General features: G+C 40.4%; 3 protein-coding genes across 6 annotated transcripts in view; all 3 read right to left on the bottom strand.

Annotated features, from left to right (window-relative positions):
- LOC126924341 (dopamine receptor 2) overlaps nucleotides 1-15,614 on the bottom strand; it is an 81,546-nt gene extending 65,932 nt beyond the window's left edge. For 3 of the 4 annotated variants that reach the window (XR_007713488.1, XM_050738703.1, XM_050738702.1), the window contains exons 1-2: nucleotides 15,368-15,614; nucleotides 12,888-13,519 (exon numbers count right to left, since the gene is read on the bottom strand). The gene's annotated coding sequence lies outside the window, so the exon portion shown is untranslated. The other variant, XM_050738704.1, reaches the window with a different exon arrangement.
- A 2,520-nt stretch (nucleotides 15,615-18,134) lies between these two features.
- On the bottom strand, nucleotides 18,135-21,017 carry LOC126924347 (uncharacterized). Its single transcript, XM_050738717.1, has 4 exons — nucleotides 20,929-21,017; nucleotides 20,570-20,698; nucleotides 19,854-20,047; nucleotides 18,135-18,578 (listed from the first exon to the last, which is right to left on the bottom strand). Exons 1-4 carry the CDS (start codon nucleotides 20,943-20,945, stop codon nucleotides 18,439-18,441), a joined length of 480 nt encoding a protein of 159 aa, XP_050594674.1. The 5' UTR covers nucleotides 20,946-21,017; the 3' UTR covers nucleotides 18,135-18,438.
- A 224-nt stretch (nucleotides 21,018-21,241) lies between these two features.
- LOC126924349 (uncharacterized) lies at nucleotides 21,242-23,514 on the bottom strand. Its single transcript, XM_050738719.1, has 4 exons — nucleotides 23,348-23,514; nucleotides 23,127-23,180; nucleotides 22,983-23,042; nucleotides 21,242-21,442 (listed from the first exon to the last, which is right to left on the bottom strand). Exons 1-4 carry the CDS (start codon nucleotides 23,362-23,364, stop codon nucleotides 21,337-21,339), a joined length of 237 nt encoding a protein of 78 aa, XP_050594676.1. The 5' UTR covers nucleotides 23,365-23,514; the 3' UTR covers nucleotides 21,242-21,336.
- Nucleotides 23,515-24,898: the final 1,384 nt, after the last annotated feature.

Genomic DNA, 24,898 nt, shown 5'->3' with positions numbered 1-24,898 from the left:
TTAGTTAACTCTTTGGAATAAAAAAACAAATAATTTGGATTTTAATATTCATTTGAATTTTAAATATCCTCTTTTGCATACATTCACGCTGTGAACAATATGGACGCGAATTATTTTACAACATTTACTCCGAATTGCTCTAATTCCAATTAACCTTGAATAATGTGTCTGAGCTTACGTGTATGACACACTGCGAAGAAATCGGTATTTCTGGCACGCGCTAGTACGATAGAATCAGAAATTATTCGAGATATCATTTTGGTAAACATTTATGCAAATACAAAATACCAAAGAAAGTAAAAAATTCATTTACCTGATAACTAAACGACATGATAAAATAATTTTTACAAAATTCATTTGCTTGTTCAAGTAAAATAACACATGAGCATCAAAAGATAATATTATCTAATCAAATAATATCATATATTATTCAAATAATCATTTCTCAAATATTTTATTCAGATAATACCCAAACATGACATTTAAATATACCTTACGATATCATTTTCTTCTGATATCCAATAAAATTTATTTCAAACAAAGATTTCGTATGTTTTACTTTCTCTCTGTAGAAAGTTTGAGCAGTAAATTTACTCGTAGGTATAAAACTATATATTTCTCGTAATCCACGCCCGAATTTTTACGTCGAGAATCCTATTCGATCCATTCGCGACCATAGTGAAAACTATATTCGAGGAAATCGCCTAACTCCACTGATCTCCATGAAAATTACGAGGTTGGAGCTGAGGATAATTGAAAGATCCTGCTGGAATTACTCGCTCCGTAGTCAATTCCGTTTTTGATCTACTGTTTCGGCTTAGTCCTCCACCGTGTAACTCGCGTATTTCCTTTTCTGCTTTCGGCCAAACCCGGCCATAAATCCTTCCTGGGCCAAACAAGAAGCTCTAGTCCGCGATTTTGTCGCGTATGCGAACGATATACGAGCCCCGATAAATCCTTTTAGCCGTGTGCTCCAACCTATTATCGGCGCGTCGAAGAAATCCACGTTGGTATCTCGAGGATTCTCCTATCACTTTAGCCGACGCCATTGAAACGTCACACCGTCAGCCAAATTATATAAATCACGGTCTTTTAGATACTGTCATTGTCTGTCTGTCTTTGTCACTTCAAACAATTAACTCGTGTGATAAATAGAATGCGGATTTTTATGCATTTAACGGAGATTTGAGGATGCAAAAATTCACAGAATGTATAAGAACATGTAACAATAATAATAAACTAGTTCTTAGCTGTCTTGGCATAGAGTACACTAATTTTATAGCGAAATTTTATAGGCTCTTTTATTGGGATAAAAGTGTCATTTATATGGGGTATACGAAGACTTTTGAATGTTTCTTAGACTCGTAAATAATTTTCTTCGACAATTTTTTACTATAGAAATACATTTTTTCTGGTCGTGTACGCTACGATTCTAAAATGCGATTTTTGACGCTCTCTCGTGGATATCGGATGCTCGGACACCGTTTCGTCTTTGTCTTCAATTAGACTTTAATTCACTATAACTTGGTGGTTATCCTTCGTCCGTTTGCGGTTGGCAATGAGCATCCTGGAAGGCGTAGCTCACCGTATGCCGCGAGTTAAAACTTTGGTTTACGACCGGCTCGCCCTCAACCAGTCACCAACACTCCAGCTATTCCTACGAGAAGGTAACGAACGGTCAGCGTTCAGCAATCGAAGCGTTTTCGTCTGTCTTGAAAAATCCATGCCCTTCGATCCCTTAAACTTACATGGAAGGTAAGTTGAACCAATACAGTGGCGACAAAGTCTATCGACTACGAAGAAATATTGCGACTAAGTCTCAGACTTAAAGCTCGGTTCGCTTCATGACGCAAGCCTCTTAGGGGAATCTTTAAAGTCTGCTCGGAGAGAGCAAACTTTGAAACCTGTAGTCTAATATCAATAAAAAGATGGGAAGCTGCCCAACTCGAAGGCATATCGGTACAATTTATAGATCATAGAGTCAATGCAGACTCGCTCGGATATTATCCACGAAAAAAACCTCTGACAAGAACTTCCCGTAATCGTTGTGGACATCCTCGAGAGATTGATAATCCGCTTATTGTAACCGATGGGGGGAGACGACTCGTGTCGACGCTTTTTACTAACGGTGGCCTCCCGCCAGGGTGAACAACACATAGGATTACGTGTCGGAAATGGCGTAATCTCAGCGGTAAAAACAGGGGTGACACGGGTCATCGTAAAAATATATTAGAACAGCGATTATCCATATTAATGGGAGAATAACTTAATCTGGCAAATTGATAATGACGTTGGTGATGGGATGTTAGTGATGCGATCAAGTTTAATATGCATTTGTAAATCTGAATCGAATCCCAATGAACAAGCTTCATTTCACAGGGTTGGGATATTACTCGTAACGTGTAATGGTTCGTTCGTTGCATCTAATTGAGAAATATTCGACAATCTTCACAAACTGTTTTTCAACCTAAGAATGAGGTTCGACGGTTTATCGAAGAGCAAACAGTTTATACGTAATTGGAGTTCATATAATAGAAGTTCAATCTCTGCTGCTTCCTATTATTTTTTCGTTTATCGTAAAAGGTGGTCGCATCCAAATAAGCGAATTCGACTCACAAAAGCTCAATCAATCGAACAAGAACTAAAATTTCATTCGAATAAGTGGAGTTCGGTTAAATGGAGTTCGACTTGCAAGTTTCGGAAATCTACTTACAAGTACTTCGACGTTGGCATGAATCGAAACTCTTACGAGTACATACGCATAATCGAGTCATAAGAACGTGTTTTATTTTATTTCATCGTTTGCATTTATAATTATTTGGAAACAACGTTTGAAGCAGAATATTTCATACAAAATCACAATGGCGATTTTCAACGATGACCTTAAGGGAATGAAGAATTTCTGTTAAGATGCTCATGACGTCGCGAATCTATTCGACCAACTTATTCGATTCTACTTGAGAGTATTTTTGTCAGTATTAGATCACTTAGATCTGAATCTATTTAAAAGTACTGCTTCTTTTTTTCGAAATATTCATAGAGTATTCTAATCCTAGTTCTAATCTAGTAGCTACTTGCCGCGTACTTGAGCTCATCGCTAAATGACGCGTCTGATGGATTATTTGCTCGACGGACAAACGAAAGCCGGGGCCCTAAGATAAATCGGAACGCTACGTCTGACCAGTACCGGCCTATTTCTACTGTGAGTACTTGGCGTACCGCTGTTCGGTTCAGTTGAATAACTTATGGGCCATTAGCGGTTAGAGATGAAAAATTGTATCAGAGATGCTCCCGTGGAATTTGTAGTAATGGCAAACACATGGACGAGCCGGTATATACGCGTGTCGCAATGCAGCAACCATCGGTAATTACAGAATGTATTATTTAACAATGTAGATTTATTACGCGATCGATTCGCTCTTGATTAAAAGCGTTTTGTTTATACTTTTAGCCATTTATTTTTAACATTTTGTGTTTAGTATTTAAAATAGCGTGATATAAAATAGCATGGAAAATATATGTACGGAGAAAAACCCGAGACATTGGTTTGTCGACGATCTTGCAGCACGTCGGGGCTGCGAGGCCAAGATCTCGGTGACCGAGGTAAACAGGTCTCCATTAGAGATGTAAGATCGCACGCACACCAATTGCTGGCGTTAACCGTGAAGCGTGTACGCAATTACTTACACGTTAGAAGCCGCGCTTTTTATAAACGACCTTTCTTCCCCTCGCTCGGCGCACAGAGGTCGTGTAGAAGCCGTGGCCGACGTTGGAAAAAATATTCGCCCAGGTAATGAAGTAGGTGTACGCTTGTCACGCAAGTCGCGTACCTTCGCGCCAGCAAACCGTGCCAAAGTATCGGTTTATGAGAAGATTTATCGAGGTTTTTCTCGCTACCATTCGCTGGTAACCTAACGAATTTAAACATTTTTTTCTCAAATTCATCAAGCATCCCTAGCTCTTGCTACGGTTGTTTACACATTTGTAAGCTATCGTGCGGATTTCTCCCTGCGTAGGATTAAAATAATCGATCCTAGATCTTTAACCCTTTAACGCCCTTAAGTCGTTATTTAAAAATGTTCTATTTCGTTATTTTAAAATCGACGATGCTGATATTAAACTGACCTATAACTTATTTGCCATTTCAACGTATGTTCTATGTTATTATTGGTTTTTATTAAACGAAAAAGATAAATGCAGTCGATTTTTATAGTTGATCGATAGAAGTAATTAATGTCGTAGTGAACCGACAAGAGCATAAACCTGTAAAACATAATCGGACGTTGCATTTCAGGGTAAAAAGAAAAAAAAAAGAAAAGACACATGATGACGACATCGTGTATATTCGTTTTAGAGAGAATACTCGTTTAATTTAAACGTCTAGTCGTCAGAATCGAAGCAGAAGAACGCTGTTGAAAGAAGTTAGTTAAATTCCATATTAATCAAATTTTTGTAGAGTTATGAGCGATAATGTAGTATTCTTCCAACTAAGTAAGTCAATTCAACTATAAATTATACGACACGCGTCAACAATTGTAATTCGACATTGTAGTAACCAAAATACGTCCGACATTAAGGAAAATCATGGAAAGAAATGCTTTTCTAAACACACTGACATCAAAGGCACCGTGTTTCTATCTAAATTTCTGGACAAATATTTGAAAGGGGATCTCAAGCCATGTATCGTCCTTTAGGAACGATAAAACGTACGTATTGGCGACGCGTAGTCGGAGGGAGAAGAAAAAAGAAAAGGGAAAGTGTTCGGAAAATGTTGGTGTAGAAACCTAATTCCTATTCTGGCTGCGTGTCAACCAGAGAGATCTTATCGGAATTCTACCATAGGATACGGATAAAAGTGAAAAAAAAAATACAAGCGAGGAGAAAGTGAGATACCGAGTCAGAAATTCGACTGCATTTGCATGCAAAAGTTTCTCGTGAGCTGTCACGCGCCGTCATACGATGATATATATTTCCTCTCCTGTGTGTGTCATTCCGGATAAATTAGAAAAGGGTTGCTTCGTTTCTATCGTGTTACACGTTACGCGTTATTAATATGTTAATCGCGTGTAACACGTTTCAGGAAAAAATAGTAGCAGCCAGATGACCAGAAAATAAAAAAGAAAACAAGGTGTAGGAAGAATCAGTGGGCGGATGTCTACGAGAAGTTCCGAATGTGTTTTATATGGTCTCGAACAATTTCTAGGGTAAAACGTGCGATAAAATTGGACGTATACGTGCTTTTATCTGGATCGCAACGAGAAGGGGTTGAACTCAATGCATTTATTCATCGCGACGAGATCGATACGCAGAATGGTTAAACGTGTGTTATCGATGCGTATGGGACACTATAAAACAGGCGCGGGGTCAGTGCCGCTTGTTTACCCTTAACCGTGCGTATAGCCAAGGAATTTATTGCGACGTTTATGTCTCCCCTCGTACATCAGATTTTAACTGCGTTTTCTTAGCAGCCTCAAGGGTTTCTGTCTGCCCCGTGTTTATCGGCTTATCTAGACATGTTTGCTCCCTCGCCATATTCCATAAAACGTGCCTTTTGTTTTTCCTCTTCTCTTTAATATTTCCCCGTACGATCACCTCTTCTCTAGCCGATTCTATGTTGTAACGTTGAGCCATCGATCGCTATCCGTTGAACAAATACGATTAATGGTCGATGCTGTTCTTGGCACTGCCAGATCGTTAATCTCAGATAGAATAGAGAGGCCAAAGCCCGCGATCTCGTGCCGTCGAAAGACTTCCATGGGCGATTATGATGGCGTTGGAAACTGGTAAAGTTATTGCTTTCCCTCCACCGTTTCTTGAAAACGACGTTCGTCGACTACTCGTTGATCGTTTCTAAGTCTAGCGTAACCGATATCTCGAAGAGAAATAGCGAGAAAAGACACTGGGATCGTGCTGCAAGCAAGATAGCTCTGCTGCTAACGATAAAGGGTTTCAAAATGGTTTCGTTAAGAACCACGTGTTTTCCGGTATCCACGTTGATCTCTCGATGTACGCTCCCATGGAATTTTCATGAGGATCGAGAACGGATTCAATCAACTAAACGTGCTCCCTTGGAGCTCGATTTTATCCATAGAACATCTTTTCTCTGTTCGTTTCCTCTTCCCGTATTGCCACCAGACAGAATAATTTATTTGACGAGTTTTCGGGCATCGAATCGATCCACGGTTCAGACGTAACTTGGAAAAGGCGCCATGCTATTCAATTGGCCAAAAGAACGGCCGAAAGAATGGTGCGGGTAAGCCGAAAGAAATCCCTTCGTTGTCGAGTTTTCCTCGAACGATACGTCGAAAGGAATCCCGAGATTAATTTGGCCGAGAAAACTTATAAAACACATGGACTTATGAAACCGTTTCCGTTCAAAGCTTCCAACGTGTGTACTTTGTCCCGTTGTTCCGTGATACGAGCCAGCTTGTGTAAGCCCTGTTTCACCGCTCATGTTAAAAGCTGCCCGTTCTGCGAACACGATCCACGCGAACCCTCTTGCTTTCACATTGTCGAATTATTCGTCATAAACATTTTACGTGGAGCAAACTGGAACCAGAATTTTTCTCCCTGCAGTGCGCTACACAGTTAATACATACAGCGAAACACTTTTCAAAACATGTGAAAGGAGTAGCGATGGGACTAACTTTCATATGTATTTATAAATATGAACCAAATCGAAGGCTCGTTTCATAGGGTTCGAACAGTACTCACGACGCGCACTTAATGGTTCATTCATTCGTTAAACTTGCAAAGTACGTATTCGGCCTCCACAAGCTGTTTTTGAACCTCGGAATCAGTATAAGTATGTACCTTGATATTATTAATAAATCGAAATTCTTAGAAATACATGTAGATATTAATGGAGTTATGAGAATCAGAAAAGTATTGTACATCCTATAAATTGTACAATAGTTTATCGTTTGTACTTACAACTAAGTAATAAACAAAATTTTATTACTTTTTTAATGGATCTCATTGATGACCAAGTAAAATGATGTTAACAGAATGGAGAATTTTCGCTAAGATGCTCATCCAGTTTCAAACATATTCGACCAATATTCGTTCTACGAAGTGCTCACAGGGAATTCGAATCTGTCGCGTTTAAACGCGAATCTACGTGAAAGTATCGTTCTTTTTTCTCCTTTAAAATATTAGTAGAAGATTCTAATGTAGTCGGCTAATGTTAAAATCTACTTGCGACGTACTTGAGTCCATCGCTAGTAACGACGGTTCTTTGCGTCTTTTCGTCGAAATGTCCGCGTAAATATTTTATAAAAACGCGCTTAGTAAATGCGTTTAGTAAAAATGTACGATAATGTAACTCTGAGGAGGAGAATTTTCAAACTCGCAACTAAAGAATACTTAGAACGTCTAACCCATGGAAAAAGATACTTTGAAAAGTTTCAATGCGCTGCAGGACTTGGGTTAAGCGTCTTTTCAAGGTAAGAGGAGATATTACAACGTTCTCTGCGTAATCCGACCGGCATAAAATTTCATGGTATCACGATACGCGTTAAAACTGCGCGTTCATTACGATGAATCCGTGTTATCGTAACAGAGCTGGCTAAGAATCAACGATTACTGGCTGTTAAGGGAACTGTTGAGGACAACGAGGGATCTACGAGCTGCTCAATTACGGCCGGTGCCAATTGAAAGATTGCCGGCTGATTGGCCAGCCGTTCCATGTAAACCGGAAGTCATCCAGTGTCAGTGGCCAGCCATCGGTTCTGTCGTCGAGTGCCTTTTCTCTCGCCGCTGCACTGGTGGCCAGCTTCCGTTTCCGTTTCGATTTAGGCGAATAATTTAAAGTCGATCCCCGCATGCTGCAACTGTTCGGAAACTGGTGAATGAAACACGCTTGGTTTTTCTCTCGACTAATGAAATACGATTCCCGATAAAGGGAATAACAGAATCGATCCAACGCAACGTTTGGTAACGTTGTTGGATACAGGGTGTCTGATAATCGTAGTACATAGAATCGATAAGGTGAACAAATAAATTGAAAAAATAAATCGAAAATGTAAATGATATAAAATGGCGTCGTTTTCACACGACGCTTCCTTTCCAAGAAAATTAGGTGTTGTGAGTTTAGAAATTTATCGAGTACACACGAACTCGGCTAATTGCGGACTGAACAGGACTGAACAATGCGTAGTTGGATAACAATGGTTATCATACGTGTGAATGATATTTTTTACTTATTTTCACATACCGAATAACATCCTGTCAATTGTTCGCTCGTATTCAGCCAGGAATTTCATCTCTTTCGCCTTTTTCAAACACGACTTTCTTAAAAACGAACAATCGTATGGAAACATTCTATTCTCTCCTCTCCTCTTTCCGAGCATAACATGATTATTGGGACACCCTGTAGTCCTTTGTTTATCACGTGTGCATTTTATCGAATTCCCATACATTCTGCTTGTTTCTTCGATAGCAAAACAACAGTGAAAGGAAGGATAGGAAAAACGAGGGAGTAAAAGCACAAGTGGCTGCAGTTCCCCTCGTGTCAGTGGAGATAGGAATTTCAAGTTCCGCACCGGAGAATCGTTCGTAAATCTGAACACGTTCCTGCGACCCGATTTTAAAGTGCGCTTATTCCAGAGATGATTATTGAAAGAACTCTCGAGGCCAAGTCAGTGAAACCTGGATTTTATTCAACTTTGCCCGAGTCTGATTTTGCGATGTTTCATGGAACGCAGGCAGACTGAATGTCGAATTTGTATATCTTTTCGATGCTTTTTATTACCCCAAATAGCAGAGTCTTTGATGAAAGAGCGAGATTGGTGAAAAAGCGTGTATAGTACAGAGATAGGGTGATACAGGGGCAAGGGAAATTCTGCTCTCTATAACTCACCGCCATTCGTTGCCATATGATCGTATTAATACAGTAGCTTGCAAAAGTATTCGAACATGCAGCACAAAATTCTTGCGGGTATACGCTATGTGCATCGTACGGCACTTTTTGAAATTTCCTTATCACTGTAACGAGACAAGGCTGTTCGCGATTATGATAGCATAATTTGGAAGCAATCCGAAAATGTACGTAAAAGTTACATGTACTTGATACTTGTGGTACTTGATAGAAAATTAGTATAGAGCATGAATAGTAGTTTTAAATATTCACCGAGTTCTAAAGATAGTTCCATTGATATGGTGGATAATTAGCTATTGAAATATTTTAGTGATCTTCTCAAAGTATGTGTTTCCAACAGATATCCTGTAACTTCTATATACATTTTCAAATTTGTTTCGAATTTTATCAGTCCTGACTCGCGATGCCGTGCTTATGAGATTTTAAAATGTTGTGTAGAATATAAAAAATGTATATGAGCGCACGAATGCCTTCGTTGGCCATAACATACGTATCATATCTCAATTTTGGATAAGTACAACATTGTGATCGATTAGGCGTTTCCTTGATAACCCAGATTAATTATCACGTTTCATATCAGACCAGCAAATATATACATTTGCAGATTTGTTTCAAAATTATCTGGTGTAATACATATTCATGAAAGTATTCTCTACTAGCGTTCGAATATTTTCGTACGACACTGTATATGTGACACTTTCGGCCAAAACGCGTACTTATTCACATAATTGTATTAACTCTAGTAGAAATAATCAATCAGACCCGCATTCCTTTGCCTAGCCATGCCGCCATCTCTGCAAATACAGCCGCGTAAGGGAAATCGTACCGTTTAGTGTCAGACACGCCGTGCGCTCGATTCGGAACTTTACTCCTCTGTAATTTTTCACGATGCTCGAAAAATTGTTTCGAACGGAAGTTGCACGGATTAACAGAAGCTCTGGAATTATATGGAAATATAACCGCAGTTTTAACTTTGGGAAGTTTGTAGCTGCAATTTCACGGAAACGACACAAAGAGAACGAAGAGGGAATACGTGATTTATTTCGTTGGCGGGCGTTTCCAATTTCACGGCGAACGATGTATTCGAGCTTATCGTTTCCAAGGATGGTTTCAAAGTTAATTTAAAATTGTCTCTGCTTTCAATTTCGGTCTTGCGTTTCTCACGCTGCACGCACAAATTATCCCCCGCTGTCTTATGCTAATGTGACCGAGGAATAAACTCTCGAAACGGGATCCTTAGGAATATTAAACGGAAGATTAGAACGATAAATCAGCCGAGTCATTGGGAAGTGAACGTTCTCCCGTCTCGCGAGCGCAAACCAGAATGAATCATACGATTTCGTTAATTGACAGTCACGCCAAACTGGTAACTGACCGGAGAGCTGAAATTATTACGGCGCTACTCGTCGTCGGATTCGCGAGATGATCCTCGTTAATTCACCTGACACGAGATGAATTATTTGGACGTGAAGTCAGGATTTTTATCCGCGCTCCATCCCTCGCTGTCATATTTCATCGTTTCTCGGCACCCGTAGGAAGTAGAAAGGTGGCGAACCAAGTAACCCAAGAACACTGGTTACGCAGTCGCACCGGCATGTTTATTAACAGTAATTATCCTCAATTACGCGTAGTTAATTGAAAGTGCCATTACGATCTGGTTGCTCCCAGCGAAATTGGTACGATGTATTAAAAACACTCTCTTAAATATTCCTCTGAGAAAGCAAGGGAAGAGTACAGGGTGAACCATAAATACATGTCTGTGTTGCAAGGGGTGAATTTATATAAGGGGTTAAAATAAGTAAAAAGCGTCTTATAGGCATATGAATGGAATTGACATATTTGACCGACGAAGAATTTCCGTCGCGAATATCTCATACGGATATATGAATTTCCATAGAGGATGAAAAAAGAGCGAAATGCGTCAATGTTGATTATTAACAGTTCGAAAAACGGCCGCCTGGATAGCATAAATCTACGGTGACTCAAATTTCAGTTCTCCCTCGGTGGCGTGTTTGCTCCCTGCGACGAGCTGCGTATATGTAGTACGCTTTATCGGGCGTCGAATGAGCCACAGGACCTTGTAAACTCGGGATCTCCGGCACTACGAGGCATCGGGACCGGCTAATCTCGCTGTTTGCCAGCCAGAAAATTTCACCATCCCAGAGACTACCGAGAATTTTGCTATGAATTTGCAGGTTCTACAGATGCATTTGCACTGTGAGAACTGTTTCAACATTTACGTTATATGAGTACGTATATATAATATACAAGTAGAATCTCGTTCGTAAGCATCAGGACATTAAGCTTCATATGAGATATGATAATTATGATTTAGCATTAAAAGTCTATAAAAATACGCTGCACAAAAGGAAGTCACTGTTACGAACGATATTATCGCATCGGACAAACAAACCGAATTAAAGAATTTTATAAACTAGAAAAATTGATATGATGTATTCATACGATTTTATAATAAAAATTGAAACTGTCGCTAAAAAGATCAAAATTGTATTAAAGGAATACATTTGCAAGACTTGCGAGAGAAACACGATGAATTAAGAATTATACGTATTAGTTGCCGCAGTCTCTTAATATAAACCATGTTGAGAAAATTTTGTACGAATCAGATGCGACATTCGGAGAAGTTTAATCAACAAGAGTTAAATAAGGAGAAATACGATAGAAAGATTAATAATACGACTGCCAGAGTTGATTAACTGAGCGTTTCACGAGACAGGATCAACGAAAGGCAGCACACTGAAAATTTCACATATCGAACGCCGTCATATGTCACGAAATCATTAATATTTATTTCCTATAGAAACTTGAGAGTATGTATCTTCCCTGCTTAGTACCAGAAATGGTAGAAAACTTGACGACAAAAAAGTGATTAATCTTCAAATTGTTAATTCCGAATTCTTCGCCATTTTATTACGCTGTCATCGAGATAAAATAATGATCCAGAAACATAGTAGATATAAATAAAAAGAAATTTTAACGTACTACAGATAAAGATGAGATTTTTATTACATCGAATATATGAATTCTTTATGCATCTTAAGATTCCATAATCTTTACCTATGTTTTCATAAGCTTTCAAGCAAGATAAGGATTTTAAAAAATTTCAATAATTCCCCAACTATTTCTCGGGTTGATTTTACATTTCGCAAGAGGTCTAATACTTAGAAACGGTGGTGAATATTTACAGCAAATTACGTTGAAAAATTATTGTTGAATGAACGTTTGTGCACGAGATTTCCTTAACCCGATTGGCGCTACGCCCACGATATTAGACTGATCCAAGCTAATGGAACCACGAAAACGATTTTTCCTATCGCTTCGTTATCAACGCTATCGTCGCAAAAAATCTGGAACGTCACCCTCAAGAGCACTCGTCGGTATGAAGCGTAAAAGATAGCATTCCTCTCTTTGGAGCGGCGAGCTTCTCCTCTCTCACGTGATTCACAGGCTTCGCGTTTCCTATCGGCTCCCCAATTCCTGGATAAAAGCTCCTGTCTCCTTTATATAATGCAGTACAGAACCGAGACCACCGATAAAGATAGAATTATGCAAAGAAATAAAGTTGTTTATCCAATATAATCTAGCCCGAAGATAATACATCGCGATCGAACAGAGAACACGTCAAATCGTGTTTTGCTAATCAACACAGTGTGATCTGCGTAGTTTAGCTCCGTATGATTTTCTACTTTTTCAATGGCATGGAATAGCGTGCGAATTCTCATTGAAATTCATCGGCAAGGGCTTCGTCCAAAACGAAACGAGCCGTCGTTGGGGAAAAATGTCGTCGCGCCGCAAAGGGTTAACGGCACGCGAATAATTCAAAGTCTCCCTTGAACGATTCTCATGAACCTCTAATCGAGGATAATCACGCAACGACAACGATCCGCGACGCACGAGAACGTGGAATAATTGTTATCGCAATGCATCGTAAAGCGAAAGTGAGAGAGCGTAAAGGAGAGAATCGGCTGAGAAAAAAAGATATTCTTACCTGACGTCAGAATCCCACGCACGCGTTTACAGCTTCGCTGAGAGTACAGAGCCTTCCGTGTGGTAGCCTGCAGCCGTTACTTCTGCCACACAGATTTATCGTTCCTTAGGGTCCAATTAAGAGACTCACAATTAAACCCGAAAATAATTCAGTCCGGGCTAATCGGTCCTCCCATCCGTGGATACGTTCAATTTGGAACAGTTTACTTAGCACAGAGAAAACGCTAACACTGCAGTCACCGTAAATGGATGATCCTTAATTAACACGTGAAACCGACTGCATACATCCGTGTTCCGGTTTACTCTTCTCCCATGGTCGATCATTCGCCAGAATAACGCGATAAACGAGAAACTGAATCAGCGTCTTGATTCGGCGATTAAATACACCATGTATAAACCCGTATAAGTCCCGTAGGGGATCGTTCCTTGGAGAGACAAGCGGAAAGAGCTTCACCACGAAGAGAACGAAGCTTCTTTCTCTTCCGTGATATCGATCGTAGCCAATCGATGCCTCCACGTTCGAAACAGTTTCGTGCTTCTCCCTCGATATTTTCCTTGTTCAGCGTCTCGTGCGTTTTCCTATCCTCTTTGCGACCGGTTCGTTGAACGATGCGTCGCGAACGTTTGTCCCCCCTTTAACAAACGTCGAATATTATGGAACGTGCGTGTTCGATCGGACGAACAACGAAACGACGAGCAGAGGAAGGAAGGTGAAAAGGACGATTTTCTTTCATGGGGGGTGGGGGCGGGAATAAGAATGCGTTCTCGATATAAAGGCGCGCCAGGGAGTTGTTTCAAACGGAAACGAACGAGGGACGGAAGGAAATGTCCGGATTATCCGTCGACAAGATTCAGCTGGAAAATTCAGAGCGCGCGCGTCTGTGTCGGCTCTCGATCGGTCGCGCGCGCGACTCGCACAAGCAACGCTTCTACGCGTCGTTCCACGCCGGCAATCTTCGAAAGATAATTGACGTAAAGCTCGGGGAGAGGCAATTTTAGCCGCGTACCGGGGATTCCTTCGGGTAAATAGGATCCCACGAAAGGATGGCGGCGACGTTTACCCTTTTCAAGCTTAAGAAAGCTGATTCTCCGGGCGGTCGTTCCACAAAGCCCAGGTCCCGGCTTGGGAATCGAGGAAACAGAGTTTCTCGTTAACGAAGTTTAGCTATTTTGACGGCAAGCGGCGATACCGGTCGGTTTCGAATTGATCTGTTTTTTCTTTCTTTTAGTTTCTTTCGAACGCATCGTAGGCGGGTTAATTGGATGGCTAGTAAGAGTTTCCTCCTTCTCCCCCTTTCCCTCCCCCTCCCACCTCTCCTCCCCGAATTTCCGAACGATTCGTTTCATCAACTTATACCAGATCTATGTTCAATTCGATCCGGCGTTTATCTCTTCGATAGAAACTCCACCGGAAGAATCTTCGATCCATTTATTGGCTTCGCCTCTGAACAAATCCTCCGACCCTCTTCGCAAGCGGAACGCCTCGTATAACGAGAAAACAGCGGAATTTCGCGGACAAGTGGAAAACTTTTAATTAATCGAGGTTCGATCGCCGTTTACCGATAGATCGACCGGAATACAAGATACGTGTCTCTGTGTAAAACGAGCCTCGAGTTCTCGTTAAAATCGCCGGGGACAGCTATCAGACACCGTTGAACACCGACAGAAACTTTAATTCCTTGAAAGACCGAAGTATAAGTAGCTAACGAACAGCCAGCCGCCGGTGACTCGTTAACGATTAATACTTAATGAACAGCCGTGGTTGTGTCCTCGAATAACGTACTCTCGCCGACTCGAAACTTGCACGCGCGCGGGCTAATTTCCACCAATCTACCGGAAGAGTAAATTTGCATCTCGACAAACCGACTAACTACGATTCCAACAGATCGTCCTATGCAATTTGCAAGACGATGTTGATAACGGTCTACTTGTTTGCAATTAACGAAGTGGCACTAACATTCACAACGGGCTCGTAACGAAAAGGTCGATCCGTTGGATGGCTAATTAACCCCGAAGGTTACTCGCTTCGTATCGGAGAAGTTGCAAACCTGATAGCTTCCTTCCAGAAACACTTCTCCGGTAAGTCTTCCTACTTGCAACTTCCTCTGGAACAAAGGCATCTATTGTGCTTCAGAAGAAACGAGTGTCACGGTATCCACGATCTTTCGAAAGTTTCTTCTCCTCTTCGAGGGGAACGCTGAATCGGGACGTCGAACGAAACACGGAGACATGTGTATAGATATTAGCACTTCGAAGACGCGTTAATTACCGTGTAACTGTGGCGCACGGCGATTCCGATGACTCAAGATTGTCTTCCTCTGTACGACACGCACTTACGTAGGTGGCCCTACGTTTCGCTGAATCTCGTCGACGAACGGAACGTCAGGATCGTCGTGTTCGTCGTCGTGATCTTTTCGTTGCCGTTGTCTTTGTCTGGGGGGCCCGAGCGATAGAGGATCATGATACCAAGAGACAACTTACGGAAATACGGATGAACGCGCGATACAGGAACTCCTTCGAGAATTACTCTTCACAGGTATACTTTCACGGTTAATTGTAGTAAGAAAAAAAATGTAAAAGAATCAATGGAGGAGCATAGAGTCAGAGAGGGAGAAGGACAGAAAGAGAGAGCTGGCCACTCGCGATTCTCGTCCTCGAGGGCGCCGGGACGTGTTTCGCGGTTTGAGAGGAGCGGACTGGTGCCGCCGCGTGGCCCCAAACCTCTGTTCCCGTAGCGCGTGCGCTCCGCATTCAACGGCACCCTCGCCGCGACGCCCTTCCGATGCTCACGCACTTCTACCTACGTCCAGCCACTGTGCACAATCGTTGTGCATCGTTCGCAACTGCACGCATCCGTTTCACACACGCTCTTATCATTCGATCTATCTAGCAACGACGTTTAAAATTCCGGATTCAGCGAGTCCAGGATGGTCAATGAATTTTTCTCGATTTCAAGGGAGAATTGTTTCAATAGACGGAGGATAATAGCAGTGGTTGCATAAAGCATGAAGCTTCGAAGCAAATTGAAGCTGTCGCGACAGTCTGTGGCGGGAATCAAGAGCGAAAGCTTAAAGTATGTCTGGCAGAGATAGCGGGTATTTCGCCGGGAATGCTGGTCTTGCGGTCTTCCTCGAGCTCCACAGCGACCCAACGTGACGCGTGTTTCCCCGACTAGCAAATTAGAAAATCAAATGCGATGATTCCGGATTCCGGACTACGAGGCGAAAGTGGACGATGCATCGGAATATAGAAGGAGGTTGAAAGATCTGGCGAAAATGCGGCACGTATGACGTCTTGTTTGCAGGAGATATGTCTTGCGAGTTGCTATACGGTCGCCAGTCGGTACTTTGGCCCAGTTTCCACTTATTTTGGAGTCGATAAGAGGGTCTTGTGCTTTGATGAATGGACGGCGGATGAATTGGGGCATAGCTTTGAGTGAATCTCGCCGAATAAGCAAGGTGACATAGCTCGATGATTAATTCTAGCTTTGTTAAAAATGAACACGCGTCGATTTGCAGCCGAACAAAAACTTTCAGTTTACTTTAACTTTACTTTATATAGAGGGCAAGGAAGAAAGGCTGTAAGAAAGGTGAATCATTTGCTTGGTTAACCTACGTTCGCGTTTATTACATTTAATTTCAGCTTCGTTAGGCGAAAACACGCGAAGAATTGTGGCGGAATGAAATTTTTCGTTTTTGGTTTTTCGTTTTTCCTTTTTCATTTCGTGTAGAAACCAAGAAATGAAAGCTGTAAGAAAGGCGAATCATTTGTTCAGTTAAACCACGTTTGAGTTTATTACATTTAATTCTAGCTTCGTTAAGGAAAAACACGTGACAAATTCTTTTCACGCGTTTTATTTTATATAGAGGCCAAGGGAAGCATAGGACTAAAATATATGTATCACTTATTTGATTAGCCCATATATGATTGGCTATAATTGTTGCATTATATGTAAGCCCAGCTTCATTAAGGATGTACACACGTCGATGGACGCATAAAAATGCTAGTTTCTCTTTGGTTTTATATATGTAGACGAAAGGCCGAGAAAAGTATAGGCAAGACGGATCATTTGCTCAGTTAACCCATGTTCATGTTCGCTATACAATTATGAAGCGCCTACTGCTTTACGACAGCTATTACGATCATTTTACGTCATCGTTATCCTTTACGTGGCTATTTGCCTCGTTAGAAGATCCCAGAAAAAATTTATGGAGCGCGTCGAGGGATATCGAAACCGAAACGTTTCCTTGTTAGCGTTTCATCAGATCCTTTGTCACGACCGTTTCGCTGATAGTGCATAACAATATGGCCAACGCTAATATATTTTTAACTCTCTGCAGCCAGAATGCCAGCTAACGCGATTTATTTGATCCAAGAAACGTTGGTACAAATAAGCCGCTTATTCGCCAAATCGGTTAACTCCGTGAAGCAAAATGTAAAGAAAGTCAGAAAAATTATACAAGATAAGCATCGATCAAAGTGCCTTGGCGTTGAAATATAAAAGATTTCCGAAAGTGGAATTAGAATCAGTTCGATCTGTGAACAGTTTAGATATAGTTGATCATGAAAGTATATGAATACGTATAGAAAGGTTTCATGCAAATGGTGGAATGCCAAATATGCTGGCACGATTTTTTCGGTTACGAAGATATCCAGTTTACGAGATTATTAAGCACGAACGTTGTATTCAAAAATATCTCCTTTCATCTCCAAGATATTGTCGTGTGATCGATTTATGTAGCTTTTTTTGCATTATATTCAGGAAGAAATCAAGCATGAAATAGGAAGACGAGGCCAAGGATTCTGATAATCAGCGACCTTTTCGATTCACTCCGCATTTAGAAACAATTCATTCTAAGAAGAGATTTATCAATATCAACATCTACAGCGAAATTCAGAGGGTGAATTTCTTTTTGTAATTACTCTTTCAAGTAATCATACGGGCATAGGTTGTTTCCGAAGATACCGGACTTTAAAATATTATATTTTAGAATTATGAAATGTAAACCTAACGTGATAACGTTTCTTGACCATAGAAAACAAATGATCGTAAATCTTTTCCTCGTGAATTCATTTTTGAATTAGCAATTTGATGGAAAGTAATGTTAAAATACCCTTAAATGGAAGGAGTTGGAACGTTGAACAAACGGCAAACGCTCGAACAAGAGGTCATAGAATAATTCAGCCCGCAGCGAAGTTAACAGCTACTACAAATATAATTATTCATTCCTTCTAATACATCCTTTGTTCTTTAACTTCCACGAAACAATTGCTTTTTACCTTGCAATAATCGTTTAACTTTATGCTCACGAAACAATGGAGAACGGAATCAATTTATTTTATTTTATCCCCAGGGAAATTTTATTTCACCCCTTAAAGTATACATGCGAAGTAGGGAGCCAAAGAGGAAGTTTCGCGTTTCGCAAAGAAATTTTTGTTGGAATTTAACGACGTCACTTGTCATTTTGGAGGTTTTGTCTCGTCGAGGAACGGGGGGTGGGGGGAGGCGGGTCATGCTTATTTAATCAAGATTCTCAGTCGAGACTAATTCCTTATCGCTCTGATTGCCTCGGTGTCGACTCGTTTACGTCCGGTTGGCCTGTGCATTCGGAATCTTGGCAGTCGCCTCCGAAACACATAGGTAGCTTCTCCTTACGCGTAGGGCACGGCACTCTGTCTGGCATCATGGCGCCTGATAAGAAAAATTGTTTAGACTAGATTAGGAATGTTGAATTTCAGATTGGCTTTTACTCGATATATTATAGTATAGTATAACGGATAAAGAATATCTGTCATATATGGGAATAGATTGTTTATTTACATACCGTTGCTCCACAAATCTGGCTATTTACGTGTACATCGAATTCATTAACTTTGATTATTTTAATCGGAACTATCTGTCGGATCTTTTACCATTGACTATTTTGACCGCGGCAATTTTACTTGTTTATTTATTTTGACGGCACATTTTCTATTACGGCGTTGAGCATATAAATTCTTTAGAGTACAACATTCCAAACGAGGATTGATCATTTTCTACTGGTGTGTCAGCTTTTATCCCATTCTTCTGTAAGTGCCCTTATGAACAGGCGTGACTCGTTGTTCGTACGAATTCCCACTTTCGCTCTACATATATACAACTGCTACGTATAATTCAAAGAATTCTTTTCTCACTGATCGATCGCCATCGTCACTGATACGATTTGGTTAATACGATGAAAAAAGCGGACCGAGATTAATCGATTAACGATTCAACGAGGTTCCAGTTAACTCAACTGGCTCGATACTCTGTGTAAATCGATTCCGGTTCCTTTAAGCTTTTGTCGAATTGGCTCGGACCTCGTGATGATTCGCGTAACTCTATTATCCTGGTGGCTAACTCGCGAACAGCTTGTTCAAAAGCCCGTTTGAATTAACATCTTGGCATCGGCGTCGACGAGCCTATCGGAGTTGCATAGCGCGCGAATTAATTCCTCCCTTTCCGGTGCTCCGATGTTATCGCTACGACGTTCCGTAGGCAAACTTAAACAGCCTCGAGCTTTCTCCATAGGAATACAAAAGAAGCTGAGAAAACTTTCGACTCCGGCTGAGAGATTCCACAGTTGATTTTAATTGTAAAAAGGGATGGGAACGAAAATGTATGTTTGAAGTGGCAGACCGGCGACCTAGAAACTTCTCCAAGAAACCGAGTCAGAGTCCCTTGTACGTTCTCTGAGAATTGCAGACAATTTTTGATACTAAGTCTTTGATCCTTATAAAACCAGCTCCTTCGCAAAAAGACGACGTGAACGTAAGGGAAAAGCTAATTTCCCCTTGGGTCCACCTGCGAACTATCCCTCTAGAAGATCGTCTCCGAAAACGACGAAATGCTCAATTAGGAACACGGTTTTGGCCGACGATTCCTCCGAATTTCGGCCAGAGAGACGGGCATTAACGGTGAATTTGTTGCAAATGTTACGGCACTTACCGGGCGTTCCGACGGGATAACTCGCTATCGCCGGCTGGCCATAATCGTAGCCATAAGTGGGCACAGGTTTTTCAACCGGTCGATACCGAGTTTCCGATTCAGGGGCGCAGCAGTTTCCAACGCGGTTGCAACACACTCCATCGCAGCAGGTCCGCCTCCATGAACAGCAACTTCTGCTGGTGACATCGGACGGCCTATCGTAAATAGCGAATGTTTCTATTATCTAGGAGCCAGTTTTTCCACGTGCAAATGTCACCCAGTATGGAAACATTCTACGTAAAATTCGTTTTACGAGGAAACTTGGGAAAAATTGGGGCGCTTATGACGAAAACGACCCTTGTCAAAGTTGTGGATCTTTTTATGTAAATTATAACGCGTTATAGCAGAAAGAAACGAGAAGAACAACATGCGGAATCCGTGTTATGAAAAATGATCCATGACCTGAGTTATCGCGAGAATGAAAATTCTCGCGCGTTTCTTTGTGCGTTCGAACAATTAAAAGGGTAGGATCTAAATAGCTGTTTGTCTCATAGTTTGAACATTGTAAATACTTCGTTTTGGATATTTTATATATTTTTCCGTATTATGTTCATCCTGCACATGTTTGAATATTTCAATTTTTCACGAACGTGTAAGTATCCACATTCTGCAATAAAAATTAGATCAAGGATCACTTTCGTTAGGAACCCTCCAATTGTAAGGAGAAGTAATCTCACGATCGAGGTGCCATGCTATTTCTTGGTGGCATCACGCTATTTCTTGATGGTGTCACGCTGCTGATAGTTGGTCTGTCCCTTTCATAATATCTCGTGGTATCCGTCCCTTCCAGCAGCGGTTTGAAAGTTCTGAAAGTTTAGAAACAATTTGCGATTTTCCAACAGAATAACACATCGTAAACATCGTCAATTTGGAAACATTTATTAAAAATTAATTCAAAGTTTAACGTAACGAATAACTGGAAGCCACCCAAAAGTCCGAGGGCACGAGTAATAATAAAATAAATCAAATAAAATGATCGCATCGCTCCTCTACCAAATCGCCCATATAGATAATTTATAAAAGAAAAAAAGTATACCTGCAATGGTCACACATTATACTGAAAGAATTTGGAGGTTCTCTAAAATCTCAATGACACGTGCTGCCGGATAATTTCGATAGTAGTTGACTGCGTATGTTTGTACAAATTCATATTTTTATTGACTATAACTATAGAATTTAGACATATATATATATCACTCCACTTTAGATACTTTATACATTTTTACATACTGCTTCTATTATGTTTAATTTTCTATCTTCCAATCTTCCACGCACGCATAAAAATCCCCAGTCTACTCATGCGTATAAGGTTAAGTTTCGATAGTAACAGAGATGCACATAATCGTAAATACATATATCAAAGCATCGTTTATTGTTGAAGAAGTGATATTACATTGGTCGGTATAGAGACTCAGAATTTGCTTTATTTATCTACAGGGAGATATCATTTACGATCTGCGCAACATTTCGAGGGAGCTTCCGGTTCCTTCTGCTTCGCTTTATCCTTGCAACAGCCGGACATGCAACACCCACCGGCTGCCTCCCTCGCTCTGAAAAACGACACGAATTTGCATCTTATTTCCCTAGGAATGGTAGAATTCTTAAAGTCGAAAGATGTCCTAATTCCAATAAATTCGCAATAAACCTCCACCGCTGTTTTTTTTTTTTTTTTTTTTATTATTATTTTTTATGCTACGCGGTTTCGCTTACACGACATTTTCGAATTGCGAAAGTATATTTATAGTTTGTTACGTGAAGTACTTTCTGTCGATTCGTGTATCCGGGTGGAAAAAATTTACGATGGTTCGTCGCGTAAATTCAATGATTCCCTTTGGAACTATTACCGTGTACCTATATGGCCGCCGAGCCCGTCGCTTAACGCTTATAATGTTTACCGGTTGGCTCTCCCCCTCTGAAGCCAGCTCTTTCTTAAAGGCTTCCTTAGGAAGAAAACTCGGTTAGTTTTCTTGGCCACAGCATAATTTCTCCTTCGGTGGTGGCGATGTACAACACCCTCCTTCCTCCTGCGGTCCCGCGCAGCATTTAGCTCCGCAACATCCGCCGATTGTCTTTTTCTCTCTGCACATTCAGTCGGGTAATTCGATTAAACGCACGACTTAAGTGTCCGATTAAACCACCGCTCTGCTGCCCCAAACTTCATTCTGTTTTTTAACCTATTTCATTCTTAAGATTCTAGATCTTATCTTTTTTTTTTTTTCGTTCTTTCATCTTTAATTTTCTCATGCTGGCGGCCATACAGGAAGTATTCATATAATATCGGAAGTACGATAAAATGTTGAAAATACTAATGGCTGCAATAACGATTAATAAATGAGACTTTCGATAGCCGAACTAATCAATTTCGTTTTACACGAAGACCTTAATTTTAGTAATCAGGCACATAATTAATATTCAACGTTTTAACGATTTAATCGAAGGACTTGTTTTCAATAATGTAAGTGATACAAATAATTGGAAATTTCAAGCCATATTTTGCAAGCTAATGTTTGTAATTGTCATCTTTCTGCGCGTTTCAATTTATGAAGTTAATCAGCGTGGCTCCTGAGCGTATAAAATACTAACAGACTGCGAATGTTTATGCAAATTCTCGTGGAGAATATGGAAATAGTAATGGAATAATAATCATTTAAAAAAATGGGACCTGAACAGAGGTTTCTTTCGCTTGATATTTCGTACTACAAAAGTGTATATTTCAAAAATGTTACCATTCAACATAATTCAACCCTGTGATAGAGAAACATCAAAACCATAGTATCAGAGGGAAATTTCAAAAACTACGAAAATTACGAAAATAATGTTCGATCATTTGTTGCGACAGTGTATTCTTTTCGTGAACATTGTATGAAAAAAAGTAATTTTTTATAAGCTTCCAAATAAATTTTCGTTTTTGTTGAAAAGCTCGTTTGATTTCTGTCACTTTTGAAATATAGTACACGCGAGATATATATTCGTATTATTTATATTCCATACATTTCTGCATCTCTAAATTTCCCATAAACACTCGCATTCTAGGAATAGCTACATTTTAAAAACTATTAAGGATATTGATAGAAAATATAGACATCGTACTTCTTCGAACAACATCCACCGAAATCCTTCTCCTTGGCCTCGCCGTTCTTCTTCTCACCGCTGTGAACGTAACACACGAAAGTTTATTGCAACACGGAACTTTTGAACGATTAAAGAATCTTACAAAGATATATATATACTAACTGGTCGCATTTGCATGTCACTTGTCCCGCGTATCCCTTCTGGCTCGTAACTTTTCTGTAGGGCGAAAAGAGGCAGCTGAACTTTTTAGTTTTTACGCATTAAGTGGCTCTAAACGAATTCTGTCGTTCTTAGAAATTCAGAATGCAAGATAAGAGCCGACGTTACTCATGAAATCACCCCAATAGGTTTACAATCATCTTTCGATTAATTTCGAGACTTACGCGCAATGATCGCACATGATGGATTCGTTTGGTTTTCAAGACAAACTAAAGAAGATGACGAACTTGTGGAATAAGCCGTGAATTTTGAAGGTTTTGCGGGAAAAAGTCCAACCGCAGATCGTAACACGAACAAACGCACTGCCGATCGTGCCTCTTCATCTTTTTCTGCTGGCAATCTGCTCGCCAATTGGCAGCCGCTCGATTTCGTCCTGGGTCACGTGCTCCACTCGAACGAACCTCCGCAATCGATTCAATTAAAATTGCCACACAGCGAAAAATTTGTATTGCTAAGCAAATACATCGTACGCGTTTCACGGAAATCAGTTACCTCGGGATAAGAGGCAATCGCATTTACCATATGTCATATTTTATCTTCGAATGCGGGGGGGGGGGATGCATTTTGTCGAATCGATATAAAAATCGATGATCTTTCTCGAGGTCTCAAAATATGTAAATGCTGAAAGAGAAGCACCGAATGACGGTACGTGGAGTTGTCGTTGAACCATGCAACGATGTACTCGAATCAATTTTCGGTATTATTGGGACGGTTCTGTGTATGCACGAACCGGTTGGTGAAGTATAGTTCTCGAGGATCTTGCGGTGCATACGTATATTCCGTGTCCTGTATAGGATGTCCCAATATTTAACAGTCAGACTTTGTCGGTAGGGTAAATTACGGTTATTTGAGTGAAGCTAACAAGGAAAGCTCAGGATTAAAATTTGGCTGAGAATTTACATGGAGGATTTTGGATAGAAGATTTTGGATGGAGGTGTCTTATGCATTTTCGAGAATCGTTTGTTGACTAGTATTTTCTCCTAACACGTTAAAAAACATTCTTCTATTTTTATTAATAAATATTTTCCCATCGGATTCCCATAAGGGATCGGATATTGGAGGATGGTTTCACCCCTTAAACTTGAGGTGTCGCAAATGAAAAGAAGGCTGTTCTTTAAGCCTACAAAATTTCATCCAAATCGGAACAAAATTGCGGTTCTTGCTTGTAAATAAGTAACTTACCTCGTGATTCGCCAAATTCGGTTATGAACAATCGTTAAGCTCATTATTACTGACCCGATGAACGATCTTATCGTTATAATTATTTTATTACAGCCATAATTATTTACGAGGATATAATCCCTACCGATCAAAACGAAATAAACTTGTTCGATGTTAATATCATCAGTCGTAATTGTCATACTTGAGCCTGTATATACATAGCCTGTGTATATTACTTTATTCTTGAAAGGTAAAGAATGGACGTACAAAGTTTGGCTGTTAAGACCTAGGACACCTTATGTAGCCCGATATGAACATTTTCGAACAGCTGACTGCCGCGACTTTCATCCCTGAGAACCAGGTCACAAGGTTGAACCATTCGGTGTGAACCACTTGAGCGAATCTATTATTAAATTGCTTTTCACGGACCGATGAAATCTTTCGTAGCAAGAAAAGATACGTGTATGTCACGTGAACATCTTCTGGGGAACGTGACTTTGAAAAATCGATGGCAATTCGTAATTTACGAATCGTCGTTCGAGCGCAATAAAATA

The sequence above is a fragment of the Bombus affinis genome, chromosome 14, assembly GCF_024516045.1.
Source record: "Bombus affinis isolate iyBomAffi1 chromosome 14, iyBomAffi1.2, whole genome shotgun sequence".
In the NCBI taxonomy this organism is placed as follows: Eukaryota; Metazoa; Arthropoda; class Insecta; order Hymenoptera; family Apidae; genus Bombus; species Bombus affinis.
This window is presented reverse-complemented; position numbering and strand designations above follow the sequence as displayed.